Source organism: Carassius carassius, chromosome 12 (genome assembly GCF_963082965.1).
Source record: "Carassius carassius chromosome 12, fCarCar2.1, whole genome shotgun sequence".
Classification (NCBI taxonomy): Eukaryota; Metazoa; Chordata; class Actinopteri; order Cypriniformes; family Cyprinidae; genus Carassius; species Carassius carassius.
In genome coordinates, this window is record NC_081766.1 from 3,891,930 (window position 1) to 3,909,792 (window position 17,863).

General features: G+C 37.8%; 1 protein-coding gene across 1 annotated transcript; it reads right to left on the reverse strand.

The window, feature by feature from the left end:
- Positions 1 to 434: 434 nt before the first annotated feature.
- Positions 435 to 16,177, reverse strand: LOC132154510 (zinc finger CCHC domain-containing protein 2-like). The gene is made up of 14 exons (XM_059563090.1): positions 15,402 to 16,177; positions 13,052 to 13,160; positions 12,888 to 12,958; positions 8,163 to 8,234; positions 7,028 to 7,128; positions 6,387 to 6,481; positions 6,187 to 6,270; positions 6,036 to 6,072; positions 4,879 to 4,963; positions 4,334 to 4,401; positions 4,058 to 4,149; positions 3,830 to 3,922; positions 2,083 to 3,126; positions 435 to 917 (listed from the first exon to the last, which is right to left on the reverse strand). Exons 1-14 carry the CDS (start codon positions 15,963 to 15,965, stop codon positions 856 to 858), a joined length of 2,577 nt encoding a protein of 858 aa, XP_059419073.1. The 5' UTR covers positions 15,966 to 16,177; the 3' UTR covers positions 435 to 855.
- Positions 16,178 to 17,863: the final 1,686 nt, after the last annotated feature.

A 17,863-nucleotide genomic window follows, 5' to 3' on the forward strand; every position in this document is an offset into this window, starting at 1 on the left:
AAATATTTAACATCAGATATGCTGCTCAATGTGGTCCTATGTTAACGAAACTCTTGGTTACAGAGTACCTTGAGTCAAAAATTACATTTTGCATTTCCTCCAACAGTGCTTTAGGCGTAGGATGAGCATGTCTGAAGGATTTCGTCTGACTCGACACTTAAAGCACAGAGTCTGCTTTATGAACACGCTTTGTTTTTGCTCTCTAGTGGTCAGAGCGTGTAAATGAGAGGCAGGACTGCAGATCTGGCTCTTTCAGTGCATTTTAAACACCTGACTCACATTTTTCGGAGAACAACAGTTGTAGTGCATCACGTTCAGAATGAGAACAGACCAAACCAGTGGTGTATAATGCTGCTAGAGCATCATTATAAACCGCTATCAGCAAGAGAACAAAAAATGGAATACTTTGGAAATTTTTGTTATTAAAGATATGTTTAAGTACTTTTCTTGTCATTTTCTCCTGTAGCATGTATAAAAGCCTATAAAGATTCACCCGTGTCAGAAAACAAATACTGCACTAAAGGACTCAAGTTTAATTTTCTCATTAACTTCGCCAGACGCTGCGAATGAGAACATCAGCTCATATAAAATCCTTCTGACAACAATAAACTATTCTGAACCTAAAACAAAAATCATCTTGCAATCCATCCTATTTAAACTAGAACATTAAGGTAATTTGATTCCTAAGAGAACCCATTTTAAGCAACTCATCTTGCAGTCAGTGTCATTTGCATTGGCTCTTTTTTTTTTTTTTTGCTCTCTGGATAAGGATGCTCTCACAAACAACAGAACAGAACTCTATCTCAAGGGTCTCTGGAATCACTGGCTGCCCGGGCTTTGGTCCCCTGTTTGCGGTCAATCGGTTTTATCTAGTGCTTCTGAAGAGTTTGGGGCAACGTACTTCAGCCGGAAACCACCTGAAACATACAGACAGGTAAAGGAAACTTACAGAAAGATCTATATGAGTGCTAAAAGCATTATGGAGCTAAAGAATAAAGCTAGAAACAAGTATGTCTCACAAATACTTCAAGCTACGCACGTTCAAAATACTCTGTTGCCCCCTTGAGGTTTTTTTTTTTAACTGCCACAGCAGAACAAGAAGACTTAAGTTACAAAAATATATTTTTCCCCACCAAAAAACAAACAAACAAAAAAAAACTATAAATTAATAAAAATAAAATCTCCTGCACTCATTCATTACGTTCAACTGCATTTACGACTGACGCAAAAATCTATGAGTTTGGTGTCAACCCGCGCGCGCATAAGCAAACAAACGTGCGCGGGAGATTCAAATGCATTAGGAACATAATTTGAGTTACAACGGTTTGTTTTTTCTTCCGAAATAACCAAATACCTTCTATATAATGTTATGGTATTTTTATGCGATTTATTAAAAGGTTCACCCCCCGTTAATCACCATTCTCTGTTCCTTCAATCTTGTTTAACGGATGAAAAAGCCAAGTGTGTTTAAAAGCGACATAAGGTGAGTAACGGTAATGTTAAATGGCCAGATATGTAGTGTTATGATATAGTTATATTTTATAGATAAATAGGCTACTGTAGTTTTTTAACTAACGTTACTCCTTTCATCATGCTCCTGCAAAGCAATCTTTTTGGTATATAACGTTACAAAAGAAAATAATGTAGCCCTATTTACAAAAATTAAATTTTTTTATTATTATTTACAAGCTAATAAAAAGGAATATTTCACATTTTTTTCAATACTGCTACTACTTTGTACATGTATACAGAGAGAGAGAGAGATGGACAGATAGTATATACATTTCTTTCTTAGTATGTATCAGCTAAATAACTAAATGTCTTTAAAATAAACATTCTAAAATATACAATGAGATAAATGGGAATGTGTAACTAAATATTGGTGTGTGTGTGTGTGTGTGTATACATATATTGTTTTTGTCCCCTCTTTTGTAAGTACCAGCTAAATTACCAAATGCAATTTATTATTCCGATTCAAAAAAATTTAAATACCCAATCAGGGCATGTGCAAAAAATTTTCACATCTGAAATAAATCACATCTGTGTTTGCATACTTGTAGAGCGTTTCTGGCATCTTCATACCTGTCAGCCCGGCGTCGATGGACGGTTGCTTGCAGTCTTGAGCGTAATGTCCGCTCTTGCCGCAGTTATAGCAGGACACATTGTTGGTCTTCTTCATGTTGGTTCCGCTAGACATCATTCCAACCTGTGGAAAGACAGGTGGGTAAAAGCGACGGAAGGGGGGCATCTGAGGCAGGCTGTATCCCGCCTGTGACGCCAGCATGTGATCCGAGTGAGCGTGCAGGAACGCCGCAGGAGGACCAGTGTGGGCGTAGAAGGGCAGAGGCGTCCCGTTATTCTGGTGACCCTGGGCAGGGAAACTGTTGCATAGAGACGGAGGGAGATGGAAGAATTGGGGTGGTGGCCCGAACATCTGATGGGCAGGTTGGGGCGGCAGGAAGTAGCTGGGTGTCTGGTGGGCGCTGTTGCCCCCGCAGGTTCCACGGCAGCCGCAGGAGTTGCAGCCCCCCTGCTGCTGCTGCTGCATCCCACTGGCCTGTGGCGTAACTGGCAGGCTGGAGCTGTTGATGTAGGTCAAGGAATCGCTCTGAGCGGTGCTGTGTGTGACCACGGGGGCCGGTTGGGGCGTGTGTGGGGTGTGTGTGGGTACAGTTGTGGGGCAAGGTCCCGGTACTTGGCTCCTGCAGGAACTTGAGTTGGAAAGCGTAACAGAGGCCTTTGCGTTTGTCTTGACGGGATTGTTGGCTGTGGTGCTGTTGGCGGGCTGCAGAGGACACTGGCTGGGTGAGAGGACACTAAACGCTCCCAGCGGTGGCTGCTGCTGTGGGTGAGTGCTGGCCGATGATGCTCCCGGGTCTTGGGCCAGTGGGATGGTGATGGTTATCTTACCCTGCCCGGCGTCCCTCTGGGTGCTGGTGTTGTACTGAAGGGTGTAAGGGAGGCATGCGGTCAGTGCCAGCTCCACCACTGAAGTCGGCTGCTGAACATTCTTGGGCTCTGCAACTAATGGATTCACCATGGCAACTGCTTTCCCGCCAACGCCTTTGACAAGGTGAGTCTTTTCAGCTGGCTCCTGGGCTGAGTTATCACACTGACTCTCTGTTTCTGAAGAGACAAACATTAAACATCATGTAGATTTCATCTCATAAATCATAAAGGTATTAAACTACTGTGGAAGTGGACCCACAAAAGTGATTGCCATCAAAGCTCAGTAAGCTTCTGTACTATACCAAACATAATTTTTGACATTTTCATATAACGTAATATATATATTTACAATATTTGTAATATATATATATATTTATATATTTTACAATATTTACACACATACTCCAAAACTGAAATGTAAAAAAAAAAAAAAAAAAAAAAAACGAAAATGACAAAATCACTAAAACTTAAAACTAAAATTACAATTTAAACTGGAAATATAAAAGCTAATTCAAAAAATGCATAAAAATGTATAAATACTATTATATATAAACACTAAAATAACACTGGTGCAGTTCTTGAGTCACTTTGAATAGCTTTAAAACTCTGCTGTTAGCCCTTCAAATTGTTTATTTTTATTGATAATTAAAAAATAAAGAGATTAAACTATTAAATACGACCTAATATGACTTTTCTTCTTGCATTTAAATGCAATATTCTGTGTAGGCATATAAGTACAGTGTGACTGAGTTTGTCATTCTGCTAAACATCCTCTTGTGTCTTTCACAGAAAATAGTTTTATGGGTTTGGAACAACATGAGGGTGAGTAAATTGGATTTTTTAAATTTTCCTATTAACTTTCACATTCTGTATAACACACCTTGGTCCTCCAGGCTCTTCTGGTGAACAGGGCTGGATGGCACGGAGTTCGAGCTCTCCGATGATGTGTCCCCATACCGGTCCCTTCCTGTGTCTGGAAACCAAAGAACAGAAGAAAACATGGCTATAGTTTACTGTAAGAGAGTCATAAATGCATGGACGTTTTATTTGGAGATGCACAGATATAAAAAATGATTGCTTTGTTGTTTTTTAGCCATGGGACAAAGACCTTTGCAAGCTCCCTGGTTGATTATTAGTGCTGCAGAAGGTTTCTGGATTCCATTAGAAGTCTTGACACCTATGACTCGCCTGCCTCTCTCCCTGAAAACATAGAACAGCAGTACAGCAGCTGTGAACCATGAGCCCTACCCAATGCATCAGTGAGTATATGCATGCATCATTGCATTTTAAAATATTGTCTCAGTTCGTACACAAAAACCAGGTCAACATTTCATGCTGCACTCATTTAGAGGCAAACTTAACATAGTAGCAGGTGTTTGTATACCTTTTTCCAGCTGATTTTGCTTTGCTCTTCTGTCCAGCCATGAAAGTTCTTCTGTCATTTGTGCAGCTCTGCAGGGAGACAGAATGCGAATTTGTCTAACATGCCTCAAAACAATGACTAACTGTACTGGAATTTTTTTTTATAGTATGGAAAATAGTTCACACAATAAAGTGGTACACTACAGTGTTGTCAAATTGGATCATTAGGTTGCATGTTTAATTCATTGTGTTGCACCCTGTCTTCCTTTTAAAAATAAAAATGATTAATACATACTTTTAATCCAATTCTGTATAAAAACCTGAGAACTTTTGACAGTACAATCCAACAGTGAAACAAGAATTTGATGGGGAATTACTTCCTGGTTCATTCATTACTAACTCATAGTAAAGGATGTTCAAGCAATTGTGGTATACAGTATTTATTTCTTTACAGAGAGTGTGCATTAAAAATTGCACACTGTGCACAGTTTTCATACTGCAGAAGCACTATCCGTCGTATGCCGTTACAAGAATACCAAAGAGCAAGAAACAATTTCACAGCCTCACCTGTTCCAATTCAGTTTCTTTCTTCCAAACTCTCTCTCCATTCTGCTCACAGTTTCCTCTTCTCTGGCATTCAGAGCGCTGACTACTACAGGGAGAAGACAGATTATGTGACAGGAGACAGCAGTAAACATGGTTTACTCTACTGATCCTTAAAGGACAGAGCTGATATTCATCACAAACAGCAGCCTCAAATATTTGGACAATTAAAGCACACTTAACGAATACCATTGCATTAAATAATGGAATATCAAACCAAGTTACATTTATTTAATGTAATATTACATAAGTACACTTTACAAGTAAAACACACAAGCACACAATTTTTTGAAAAGTATTTGAAAGAAGTCTCTTATGCTCATCAAGGCTGCATTTATTTAATAAAAAAAAAAGTAATATTATGAAAAAAGTATTACAAATATAAAATAACTGTTTAGTATTTGTATTTATTTTAAAATATCATTTATTCCAAAGCTGAATTTTCAGCATTAATACTCCAGTCTCCTTTAGGAATCATTTTAATATCCTTATTTGATGCTCAAGAATCATTTCTTATTATCAACGTTTAACTTTTCTTAGCTTAATATTTTTCTGTGATGCTTTTTTTCAGGATTCTTTGATAGGGTGGCCATATGCGCCGTTCCTACAGGACACATCCCCGCCAGGATTTTAATATTGCCTAAAATATCCAGGTTTAGGTTATTTGCACTGTGCAGGTCGATTGCTGGGTGTCATTCATGAGAGCTATGGAGAGCAGAGCAGACGGCTCCTTATGCTTTCGAATCGCTCTCGCACCACGATGCTTCAACTCAAACGAACAAACACATGCGCATGTTTGCATCACTTTGATCGTTCCCTGTAGATCTCACCTTCTCACGTGCAGCCCCATGATTGGTTGATTATGTACAATATCTGCATGTTATTGGTCAAACTGCTTTGGATGTTTTAGGCAATATTAAAATCCTGGCCAGGACATGTCCCATATGAACGCACTGTTCATATGGCCTCCCTATTCTTTGATGAATAGAAAGTTGAAAAGAACAGCATTTATTTCAAATACAACCCTTTTGTAACATTATAAATGTCTTTACTGTCACTTTTGATCATTTGAATGCATTCTTGCTGAATAGAAATATGATATTTGTTCAGTGAAGGTCTACCTCAGACCAGCAGCTCTGATGCTGTACGCCTCCACATCTGTAAAAGAAGAAAAGGCACAGATGAGACTGTAGTATCAGTACTGCATTAGCACTTGTATGCATGCTGGCACATGTTTCTAGAGCAGATCTGACAGGTCTGTATCTCGCTCACCCTCCTCCAGGCTGGACGTCTCTGAGCAGTCCTCAGAGAAACCGCGTTCAGCCTGATGGATTCTGGCTCCGGGCACACTGGTACCTGCAGAGACGAGCAGATGGACAAGTATCACACAGAGGAATCTTACTTGGTCTATTAATTTGCTGATATTTTAACTGATAATGGTTTTCTGATTGGCCAGTCTGAAGGACGCTCACAGTGGCTGCATGGCAGTACAGACGCATCAGACAGGAAGAACCTGGTAATGTCACATCTCTGAAGGACATCCTGTGATAAAGACAGGAACTTCTCCCTGCAAAGGAACAAGAGATAGAGCGAGAGAAAGTTAAAGGTATTGAAACACAGTCACTGATGTTTTATTTTTTAAATCTGTGACCACATCTATGTTCTGAATAGGTTTAGGTTAACAGTTGTAATCTTCTCCATCTCCAACTCATGCAAAGTAATAAAACATATGTACTTGTATGTAGTATTGTTTTAAAATATGCTAGTTATGGTCATGGCTCAATGTTATTTTTGGCATAGCAAAGAGCCTTTCAGATTCAGATTTAGGAATTGTACTGAAACGTATGTTTCCAGCACACCTGCATTTATTCCATGACACAGTTGAAAGCAAAGACTATAATGTGATTATAATGGCAGCGAATACAGCATTAAATTGAACAAATACACATGCAAGCCAAACACATCAGTGCATTCTGGAAAATACAGAACCTAAGTGACTTAAAGCTGAGAAAAAGGAATACAAATGATATCCTTACTTTTGCAACACAATTATGCAAGATTACTTTTACATTTAATATTTCTCAACACTAGTTATGAGTGAGATGAGATGTACCTGAGGTTTCTCTCCAGTTCTCTGGATTCACATTGATCTCCAAGACGGAGTAATCTGACGATGCCCTTCTCAAAGCCATCAGGGCTCTGCTCGTTAGGAAGCTAGAGAGACAGAGGGATTGTTTTACCTCACTTTGAAAGTTAAATTCAATACAGCATATTTTCTGGTGATAAAAATGCCTCTAAGGCATACTAAACTGAAAGAAAGAGTGAAAAGGCAGTTTAGAATGGCACACTAGCATACTAAATTTGCAGAAATATGAATAGTATGAGAATTATCTGTATGGACAGAATACTCCGATGATCCAGTGGCTATATTAGAAAAAATGTGCAGGGCACGACCAAACCACACTGTGGAAAACTGAATCCCAAAATGCAATGCACCTAACTTGGCCTTCCATTTCCAGTGTAATGAATGTTTGTAATGAAAGAAAATGCTTTCTTGGTTCATTAATGTCATTTTCAAACTAAATTTTAAACAAAAAAATAAATAAAAAACTATTTCCAAAATAATAACAGGGGCGGCCCTCACTAAAATAAACATGCTAAGATCATGTGACAGTCTGCCATACTGAAACATTTCTTTGCATAATACATACTGTTTTCCACACTATTTTCAGAGATATAGTATTGCATAATGCTTTAACTAAAACTTAACTTTTATAAAGGTTTTAAAATGTTAATCGAAATAAAGCAAAAAAATTAAAAACTCTTTTTATTCTAATATTTATGTATTCATGTTGCCTTGGCTAATAACAGAAATGCAATGAGCTTAAGTACTAAAATTACTAAACCCTAAATACAAATAACAACAAATTTATGTGCGAAGCACGTAATAAAATAAAACTAAAGTTGAAATGAATACTGAAAATTAACATAAAAGCCTATTTTAAATATTTATAAATACTGTAATAGTATAAAAATGACATTAAAATAAAAGATAAGTATATACAGTTTAGTATTCAGAATCCTAGTATTACATTACCAACACAGCCATAGAGAGGGAAAATAGAAACAGATGGATAATGTCCCTCACTGGTCTGACTAGGTTGCATCTTGCCCAAGTGGTGGGCACACCCATGTGACAAGTGAACATACACAAATAACACACCAGAGACCTTCATCTCTCTGCTCACCTTTAATAGAAAATCCTCCAACTCATGATGACTTTTGGTGACAGCAGTAGATGAAGAGTCTGACCATTTCACCTGCAAAAGAAGAGAAAATCAATGAGAACAGACCAGTAATGCACTCATCGATCTGAGCATAATGGATCTTTTACTTGGATTCCCCAGAGCTCATCAGATTTCACTCAGACATGAATAATTTTGCTTGTCCTTTTGCCACAGATGCCTTAACATGGATTTCTTCACATATCCTCATTCAAATATTCCAATAGTTTGGGTTCCAGAAATGACATTACAGCAAGAGAAGAACATTTGAGGTCTCAGACTATTAGCTCATTTTCGAAGATTACGACGTGTTGGGTAAATAAAATAATCCAATGGAATCTCCCATTGAAATCTAGGCATACCTGAAATATTTAAACCAGCACAAATAAAGACAATGACATCAGAATGGGGCAAACGCCCAGAATCAGGTTTTCGCCAAACTGGTTCATTGAACTATTTTTTATGCTTAAGCATTTCAAACACTAGAGTTCACTTGGTTTAAATGAATTCACCACAACTTTAACGCAAATATTTAGCAAAACAAAAAAAGTGCTAAACTGAACAGAATACATGCATAACTATCAGTGATGCGCGGGTTGATCCAAAATGAGCAGGTGCCTGTGGTCACCCGCGGTTGCCCGCGGTTACGAGTCATCCAAAAATATTTGTAATTATATTCGGGTCGCGGTCGGTCGAGTCGTTTGAAACAAAAATGGCAATTTAAACCTTTGAAATTTATATAGTACTAGACACATTTTTGAAATACATAGGCCTATACTTTATTGGCTGAATAACTGGCACGAAGATGACGCACGAGCTCAGTCTGCAGGTATGGAGGCGGCAAAGAAGACTGCATGGGGAGCAACAGCGCTGTTTTTGGTAAAACATGATTTTGACGACTTCAATAAGTTTTGTTTTATAGAAAACTCTTTTTAAAAGATTTTCGTTTTGTATAAATTGCATCTTAATTTTGATCAATGTTTTATCAATCAGTTGCCCGTATTTAATAAATAAGAAACAAATATATAATAAGGCGCCGGCACAATCACTTGCATTGCATGTGAACTGGAGGGTGCCGAAACGCAGCGTGTGCCTCACAGATTTGAGAAATATAGGATATATATTACAGAAAGCTTGAAATGTCTACTTTTAAACAAAAATATTCAAACCAAAATAAATGGTCTACTCTCTGATTATGTAATCCATATGAAATGTGCATTTCTCTCTGGTGTTCATGGTGAGTCCGCATCGTCAACTTCATCTTTGCAGCGAGACCCCACTGAATAAGCGAGCTGATCGGGATATTCAGAAATGCGCTCTCCGCTCACGAGCTCTGATCAGAACAAACCCGAGCCATATGTCTGCTGACCTTGCAGAAACATAGAAATAGACATAGTCAGACTAGACTATTTTAGTACAAATAATGAGCTTATTGACGATTTTTATAATTCTTGACAAAATTAGAATATATTACGTTTGTGTTTTTTTTTTTGTTTGCCTACGTTCCTATGGCCCAATGACGCTACGATGAGCATTTACTGTTTTTAAAAAATGTGGGTCAGGAAGCGTGTCAGGTACAGTATTTTATTTTTATTTTTTTGCGGTCCGAGTTGCGGGCGGGTTAGTTGAAAATGTTGATCGGGTGCGGGTTATTAATACATTGACCCGCGCATCACTGATAACTATCATATTTTTATAACCAGTACAGACTAAAGTCTATTGTTCTCTTTAATTCAACAAGAACACATTAAATTGATCAAAAGTGACAGATGTTTATAAAAAATACATTTAGATAAAACCTTTATAAAGTTTAAAAAGATTTATATTGATTTTGTATAGATTTTATATTGAAATGTGTTCAAAGAACCCTGAGAAAAAGGAGTGTTTGTTGAGCAGCAAATCAGCACATTAGAATGATTTCACTTTCACTTTGAATTCACAATCTTGGTGTCATGTTTTACAAGAAAAGATAATTGTCTTTTGTGCTTACATCTTGACACCTTTCACGGTCTAAGACTAAAATGAATGCTTGAAAGATGGATTCATTATTATTATTATTATAGCACAATAACAATAAACAGTACATTAACAAACTAATTTATATAATGTTTATTAACAAAAACGAATAAGACAAGGCATGGGATACAACACATACTGAATAAAAACTGTAGTCGGTTTTTGGTAGAATTACACAATACAGAACCAAATAAAATTACAGCCTTTGAGAACGTTGATGCCTGTAATTGCTTGAATTAATCCATCTCAGACAACAAAAAAAGTGTTCAAGTGTTTATCTGTAACTCCACACAATTGCTCTTTCAACACTCCGGGTAGCCCATTAAATATTTCAGCCTTAACAAGGGCTGGCAAGCAGTTACGTCTGCTTCTCTAGTGAATACTGATGTCTTAATCGTAAGGTTTGGCGAGACACAGGTGGTCAGGGTTCAGTGTTAAGCCTGGGAAAGGGTGGAGAATCTGACTTTCAGTGACACCTGGGGATTTCTGAATGGGATGCAACTCACATTAAGATGGCTAACAAGACTTCAAGATGGACAGAGAAAAGAGAGTGGCTCAAGTTTGGCCGGGAACACAATGCTTTCATTTTCCTTCCATTCTTTCAATCTTGTTTTGATGAGGATGGATTGGACTCGGCAGAATAGTGCCATGTACAATAATCAGGTACAATAATGCGTGAATTGCGGCATCTAATGATTTTATATGCAAGCTGAGAACATTTTATGTTTAATAATGTGAAGCAGCATCCATTCATGTAGCTTATGAAGATAAAAAAAAAGCATCATTGATGTTGATTGTGGATTTAAACTCTTATAATATCAGAATGAAAGACTCATATCCTCACGGTTATCCCCAATAGGTCTCCTTCCCACTTCAGCAGCCAAACAACCTTTAGGTCATGAAAACTGACCAACAGCACAACAGACAGGCTGTAATAGAGATTTTATTTGTTTTTTTAAATATTAAAAAAAATTGACACTGAACTTTTATACTGTATTAAAACAGTTGGATATTGCTGAACCAACAGTCAGGTAAAGTTTTATAAATGTACTTGTCAAAGCCAATTTTCACTCGCACCTGCTCCATTACATTAATGTAGACATCTCAGCATGACAAGATGCTGGATTTAATTGCCATCCTGATTTCAGAGCATCTGCGCTTCCAGCATCCTAGCAGTCATAATGTGAGAAGTCACATTTTCCTTAATCTTTTTAGAAAAAAGGAATTCAATATACAATCAGACATTGATTCTATTTATAATTAGGCTGTTGGTGGTCATATTATGCACAATTTAATCAGTTACAAATATATATATAATCTTGCTCTATCTTTGAAATGACTTTCCTTCTACAAACCCTTATGGTTATACAAATACAGTTACACTTGGATATACGTCACAATACTGAAGTTAAGTGGGTTGTGAATAAAATTGTGTTGACTAAACCTATTTATTCTAACTACAAATGACAACTGCAGTACATCCTAAACAAAACATGCTACTTGCAAAACATTATGAGAATCATCTTGCTTTCCTCAGTTTCATATTTGGCTTGGTATACTATAATGCATTTTAAAAGATATTTATCTTGCCATGACCTAGCTTTTGTGATAAAACTATTGCAGGGTAATTTTCACCCCTGAAAATGACAAAATACTTTAGGCAAAGGAAAAGAAAAGCATTTCTCTCAGTCAGGCCTCTCTCTCTCTCTCACTGTCTGTTTTGGCACTAGTCCATACTCGCTGTGGGCCGAGCCAAAGCCTCTTTGGTGAGGCTGTCAGCTCTGTAGCAACAACCGGATGTTTACAGCTCAGGCGTTGCATGTTTCCTCACTTGTTCCAGAGAGACAGTAATCTCATGTACACAGCCGAGAGCATAGCTCAGCCTTCAGGACAAGTCAGGAACCACAGAGGCTGAGTGCGCACTCATTTTTAGCACCATGAATAATGCAAAGCGTGCATGCAAATCTGAAACAACAGCTTCTACTAAGCCATTAACTGTGAATTTGCTCACACCATACCTACACGACATTAATGTATTTTAACCAGCCACATTCGCACAAATAAAACAAATGGTTTTAAAGTCAAACTCTACTGCGCACTTCAGAGTGGAACACAATACTCAATGAGAAAAAAATAAAATAAAATGCAGTGTAGGGCTTGATTTTATCCATGGGGAATCTTGATTTGATGTTGAATGTAATCTCTTCCGTTGTAATCAAAGCCCACTTCAAATAGCTGTATAATACAGCTATATAATAAAATATTTTTATGAATTATTAAATCCATCATATTTTGTAATATGTGGGGAAAATGTATTAAATATTGCTAAATATGACTTTAATTGGTAGCTGCAATAAGCAAATTAGCCTTTAATTCAAAAGTATTCAAATGTAGTCATTCAAATTCTGTGGAAATCTGTAAACAAAGATTCTGTTCAGACCTACCATCTGGCAAGCTAGCAATAGTGACCAGTTCTGATTTTGACATAGTTGTGTAGAGTACCTCAACATTTCTTATCTTGCTTTCTTAGGAGACTCTTTCTTACCCACATGACATATAACTGGCTACATTTCATTCTAAATCCTTTTCCACAATCCTGGAGCTCTCTGATTTTCTTTTAGATGAAATGTCAGTGTTGAAACTCGGCTGTCTCTGAGGGGTTTTTGAACTTACCTCAAAACTGTACTGCCTGCCGTCTCCTCCCATAGAAACCTCCTTCAGAATGATCTTCTCAATGTGCACCACTGCAACATCAAGGGATATTATCATTACAGTGCTGCAAAGCTAGCTTTTTTCCTATGTTCTGAAAGGGTTTTCTACATGGGAAGGCGAGTTACCTTCCCTCTGTGACGTGCCGCTGAGGTGTGGATTGGCATTGCTGCAAAGAGTCCAGTCTACGTCATTCTCCTGGTGTGGATAGAGGAACCCTGGCCTGGAAAACTGGCTCTGTAATTGCGAAAGAAAAAGAAGTTAAAAAGGTGAGTAAACGCTTCAATTTTCATCATCCGAGTCTCAGATAAGGATAATAATGAATGTAAATTAATAGTAAGCTAAAAATATATATGGGTTTATATGACTTTTTAAATGGCCAATACCAGTCTAACAGACAGCAGGATGGCCAACTGCCACTGCAAGACTTTTCATTAGTGTTTTTTGAAAAACAGAACATAGTCTGAGAGGGAACAACTGATCTAGAAACTGGACATTCACCTAGGGGAAGGGTTTCCAAATGTGAGGAGTAAATCAGAGCACTGCATCTGAGCCATGACACTAACAATCAAACCAAATCAAAGCCATTCACATTCAGTCATTCAAATTATGGCAATTAATTTGACTGAAAAAACGGATCCCCTGTTTCCACTTGTTTTAAAGCAATGGAGCACAATGCTTCAGCATACATGACTACAACTCATCACCATCATTTAAACCATTAATATCACTCTCAACTTGACATTAGCACCAAACAACAGACATTCATAAACGGACAGAGAATGACATTTTGGAGACCTGGTTTGGTCTAATGAAACAAAAAGGCCTCATTTACAAATCACAAAGCCCACAATAAAGTCATTCACATGGAGATCCAAAGAGATCTGGGAGGATAGCATTGGACACACATAACATGACCTACAAGACACAGATGAATGTAGAAAACCAAACGTGCCATCATGTGGTTGTACTGGATTAAAGAGTTTGGATATTTGACATGGCATCTTCCTATTTAGAGCTTTGCTGGCACCTATAACTTACATTGGATATCCAGACATGCATTTACAAAAATGCAATGGCACTTTTTTTGTAAGGTCTGTGTTCCTAAAATCTATTTTTTAATGGTGATGAATATATTCAACCACAGTATTTTCCCTGTCATGGGATGGCTTAAAAAACTGACCATATTGACAGCTGTCAATCATCTGACATGAGCACATAAATCCTGCATATGTTCAATACACCAAAATAAATAACTTATATAAAAATCTAAAATTAATCCTATTGGACTTTTCGGAACCAATCCTAGAAGAAATTTCCAGTTTAACTAATCCAAACAGGATATTTTAAGAAGTCAGTTCCAAACAATTACTAACAAGATAAGAACATCCACCTCTCGGACATACGATGGAATGAAGAAAATCTTACAGGAACTAATGCTGCCAATGCCATGGGATTCTTTTAACTGTCCAATAGTATGCCATTATTTCATCACATGACATTTAATGAACTTAAGCAATATCCAATGAGACTCTTTAAAAAAAAAAAAATGTATGGATTTCAATTTATCCAGTAGGATCTTATGTGTTTCTTATTCCAATTGGGATCCTTTAGGACTGATTCAAAAAGTATGATAGAAATCCCAACAGGGATCCAGCACACATTCCTTTTTTGACTAGAGGTTATTCACGTTCATTTATCAGTTCATGTCAGTTTAAGTGGTGGTGCATTTGAACACTGATCACAATTTGAACATCATGGTATTTTGATATATACCATAGTATTTGCATTACATGTTCAAATACTATTGTACTTTTTATTAGTGACTTTGAATCTCTACGTGGTTTCTACTCTCGCTGAATGTTTGCCATGGTATTTATATGATACTCCAGGAATTTCAAAGAATACCATGTAATAAATATCCAAACACAAAAGTTAATACCATGGTGATTTTGGTCATTTTTTTAGTAACTTAAGCCCTCACATTAAAAATACTTCCATGTTTTGGACACACACCATAGTAAAACCATAATAGTCCCTAGAGTACAATGTAAATACCATGGTACATGATTTTTTTTGGGGGGAGGGGGGTAATTTTTATTAGTTGACTTTAGCCAATACATGAAAAGCTACTATAGTACTACTATGTTTTTGGACATGTAATATAGTAAACTGGAGTGCCATGTAAAAACCATGCTTTTATCATCTTCCTTACAAAATTATCCATGGTTTTACCACAAATAAAACCACAAAAACATGGTTACTATAGTTAAACCATGGTAACCACAAATTAACAATGGTTTTGCTTCACTAACCATAGTTTAACCATGGTATTTGTAGTAAAACTGGTTATACAAATAGTAATCAATCTGCCAAAAAAACAACATGGCCTCTTCACTTTTACTATAGTAAAAACCGTGGTATTTCTGCCATATTTGTTAGTGTAATGCCAGTGATTTTGATATAAATATAACACACCCATCTTTGGAGTCGATCCAACTGCGCTCGCAGCTCTTCCCGCTGATAGAAACTGAACGCCGGGTGTAACGATCCCATCGTGAAGAGCAGCCGCAGTTGATCCACGGTCTCCGGCTCCGGTAGAGCGCCGCACATCCCGGCGTCCATTCTACTCAACGTCCTGAAGAGAATCCCGGCGCATTCGCTGCTCTTGGATCCGAGCAAAGACAAATAAACGAGCAGTTTGGACAGCACAACTGGGTCGCTTACGTTCACCAGCCCCTCCAGATCAGCGGGGCAGTTGGCCCGGATCTCATAATCCCGCAGGACGGTGAAATCTCTCCGGGCCAAATCCTCCAGACAGGCGCCGAGGAAGCGTAGCTCCAGCGGCTGACACATATGCAGCAGCCCGCAAAGCAGCTCCACGCGAACGGACGGGTTCAGCTGTAAGCCGAACCACTCGAACACCGTCTCCTTGTCGAGCTGAGCCGCTCCGGTGCCGCTCTCCCGATCGGATCCGTTAACGGAATTTAAGTCGCATCGCCGATTTTCGCCTCCCGCCGCTCGCAGCTTCATCTTCATCATTATCAGCTCTCAAACACGAACATCAGAGATGGAAGTCCATGGATGGTACCTTCTGACCAGTATTTCGGCATCAAAACACGATGAAATACCCGATTTAAGGCGAAATTTCGTTTAAAATTCGCCCGTCTGTACTCTGACGGTGTGGCTGTGGTCAGTTTGCCAGATTACTCGCCTGCCGTGCCTCCAGAATATCCTGTCAATCATCCGTGACTCCGCCCACTTGTCATAAGAGTCGCAGGGTCCTAAAACTCACCAACTCAAATTTTTATTTTATGTGTTAATTCAAATGACAAAATATATCGAATATATAAATAATAAAAAATACGATTCGTGCCATAACAAATTCAATATGGCAAATACGAAATATATTAAATGGTTTAACTGTGTTATAATCATATAGGTCTACTCGAGTGGCCTTGTGCTTTTTTATAAAACGACTGTTCTAGAAATATGATAAAAGACACCAGTGTTCATTTAATTACATTTATGTAACCACGATAAAATAATTCTTACGACAAATTGTATAGTTCCCTAATAAGAGACAATGCACGCTCATTAATTAATGAGTTGGATACTTGATACTAGCAATGCTTTTTTTTTTTAAACATAAAAAGCTCATTATGTAACAAATGATTACAGATAACATCCTAACAAGTTGCTAAATAAGTACTTTACCTAAATGGTGTGAGTTAGTGTTTGATGAATCTGACAAACATTTGTTGTCCTTTAAAAAAATACAGTAGCTTTAATGACGTTGTACGTGCGCTTGTTTTACTTGAAAATCGAAAACCCCGAAGAATAAATAAAATCGAAAACCCGTCTGAGTGTATATTATTTCAAGTGTATTTAAACACTTTCAAATTTACTTGAGTAGGAAATAGGGAAACATTATTTATTTAAAATGGAGAATTAATTGCAATACCATCATGAAGCACTAGAGGTTCCAGAGCCCCGGATTTAAGAATGCAAAAATAGAAAACTCTTGTTATACTCAGTGTAAAGACCATTGTATCCACCAGAGGGTGGCATTGTACATCCGTAGCAAGATGTGCATATTTCAACACTTTCTCTGCAAACATCATAACCAACCTTCCCAATACCACAATTTCCTTTCATATATTAGGACAAGCAGAAACATTCCCCATTCTTGAGATGCATGCTGCCTTTATTCCCTTTGCTTTTCCACCTCAAATCCTCCACACAACAAATGCATTGTATTTCAGCGTCAGTACATCACATAAAAATATCTGCACACTATTAAACTAAACTCACATGATTCAGTTCACTTGTTTATGTCTCCTCTGGTACCTGGAGTGGCCAACCTTTGATCCAAAATAGCTGTGCTAATATATAAATGTGTTTGAACAGCAGATATGTTTACAAGTCTGTGGGGTATAAATACATCCACAGGGAAGTTTAGCAAAACAGGTTTTTCCTTCCTCAGGTACTAATGTGGTTGAATGTGTTACTTTCTTTCTAAACATCTTTTTATTCATAAACAGGCCAATGGAGAATGACGGTGGTCCCTGAGGAGTTATTTCACACTATTATGATTCAAAGGAAGGCACCAACATCTGTGTTTAAGAATCTGGATTAAACGGATGGAAACAAACTATGTGCTACTGGAGGAATAAAGGCATAGTCTTCACTGTAACACAGAAGACATTGCACAGACATGATATTAATATAATGTCAACGGACTCTTGTAAATAACTCAATGCATGACGGCAGAGAAAATAAAGACGTTTTGGACTGTGCTATTTGTGGAATAGGCCTTGGGATTGGAGGCTCGGAGCCATTTGGCTTGACTTTCTTTGAAGATGGTTTTGTGGAGGGTTAAACCCGTACTCCTCCCTCTCTCTGATGCCTGTCGCTCTTTCATTCTGCCCAGGAACTGC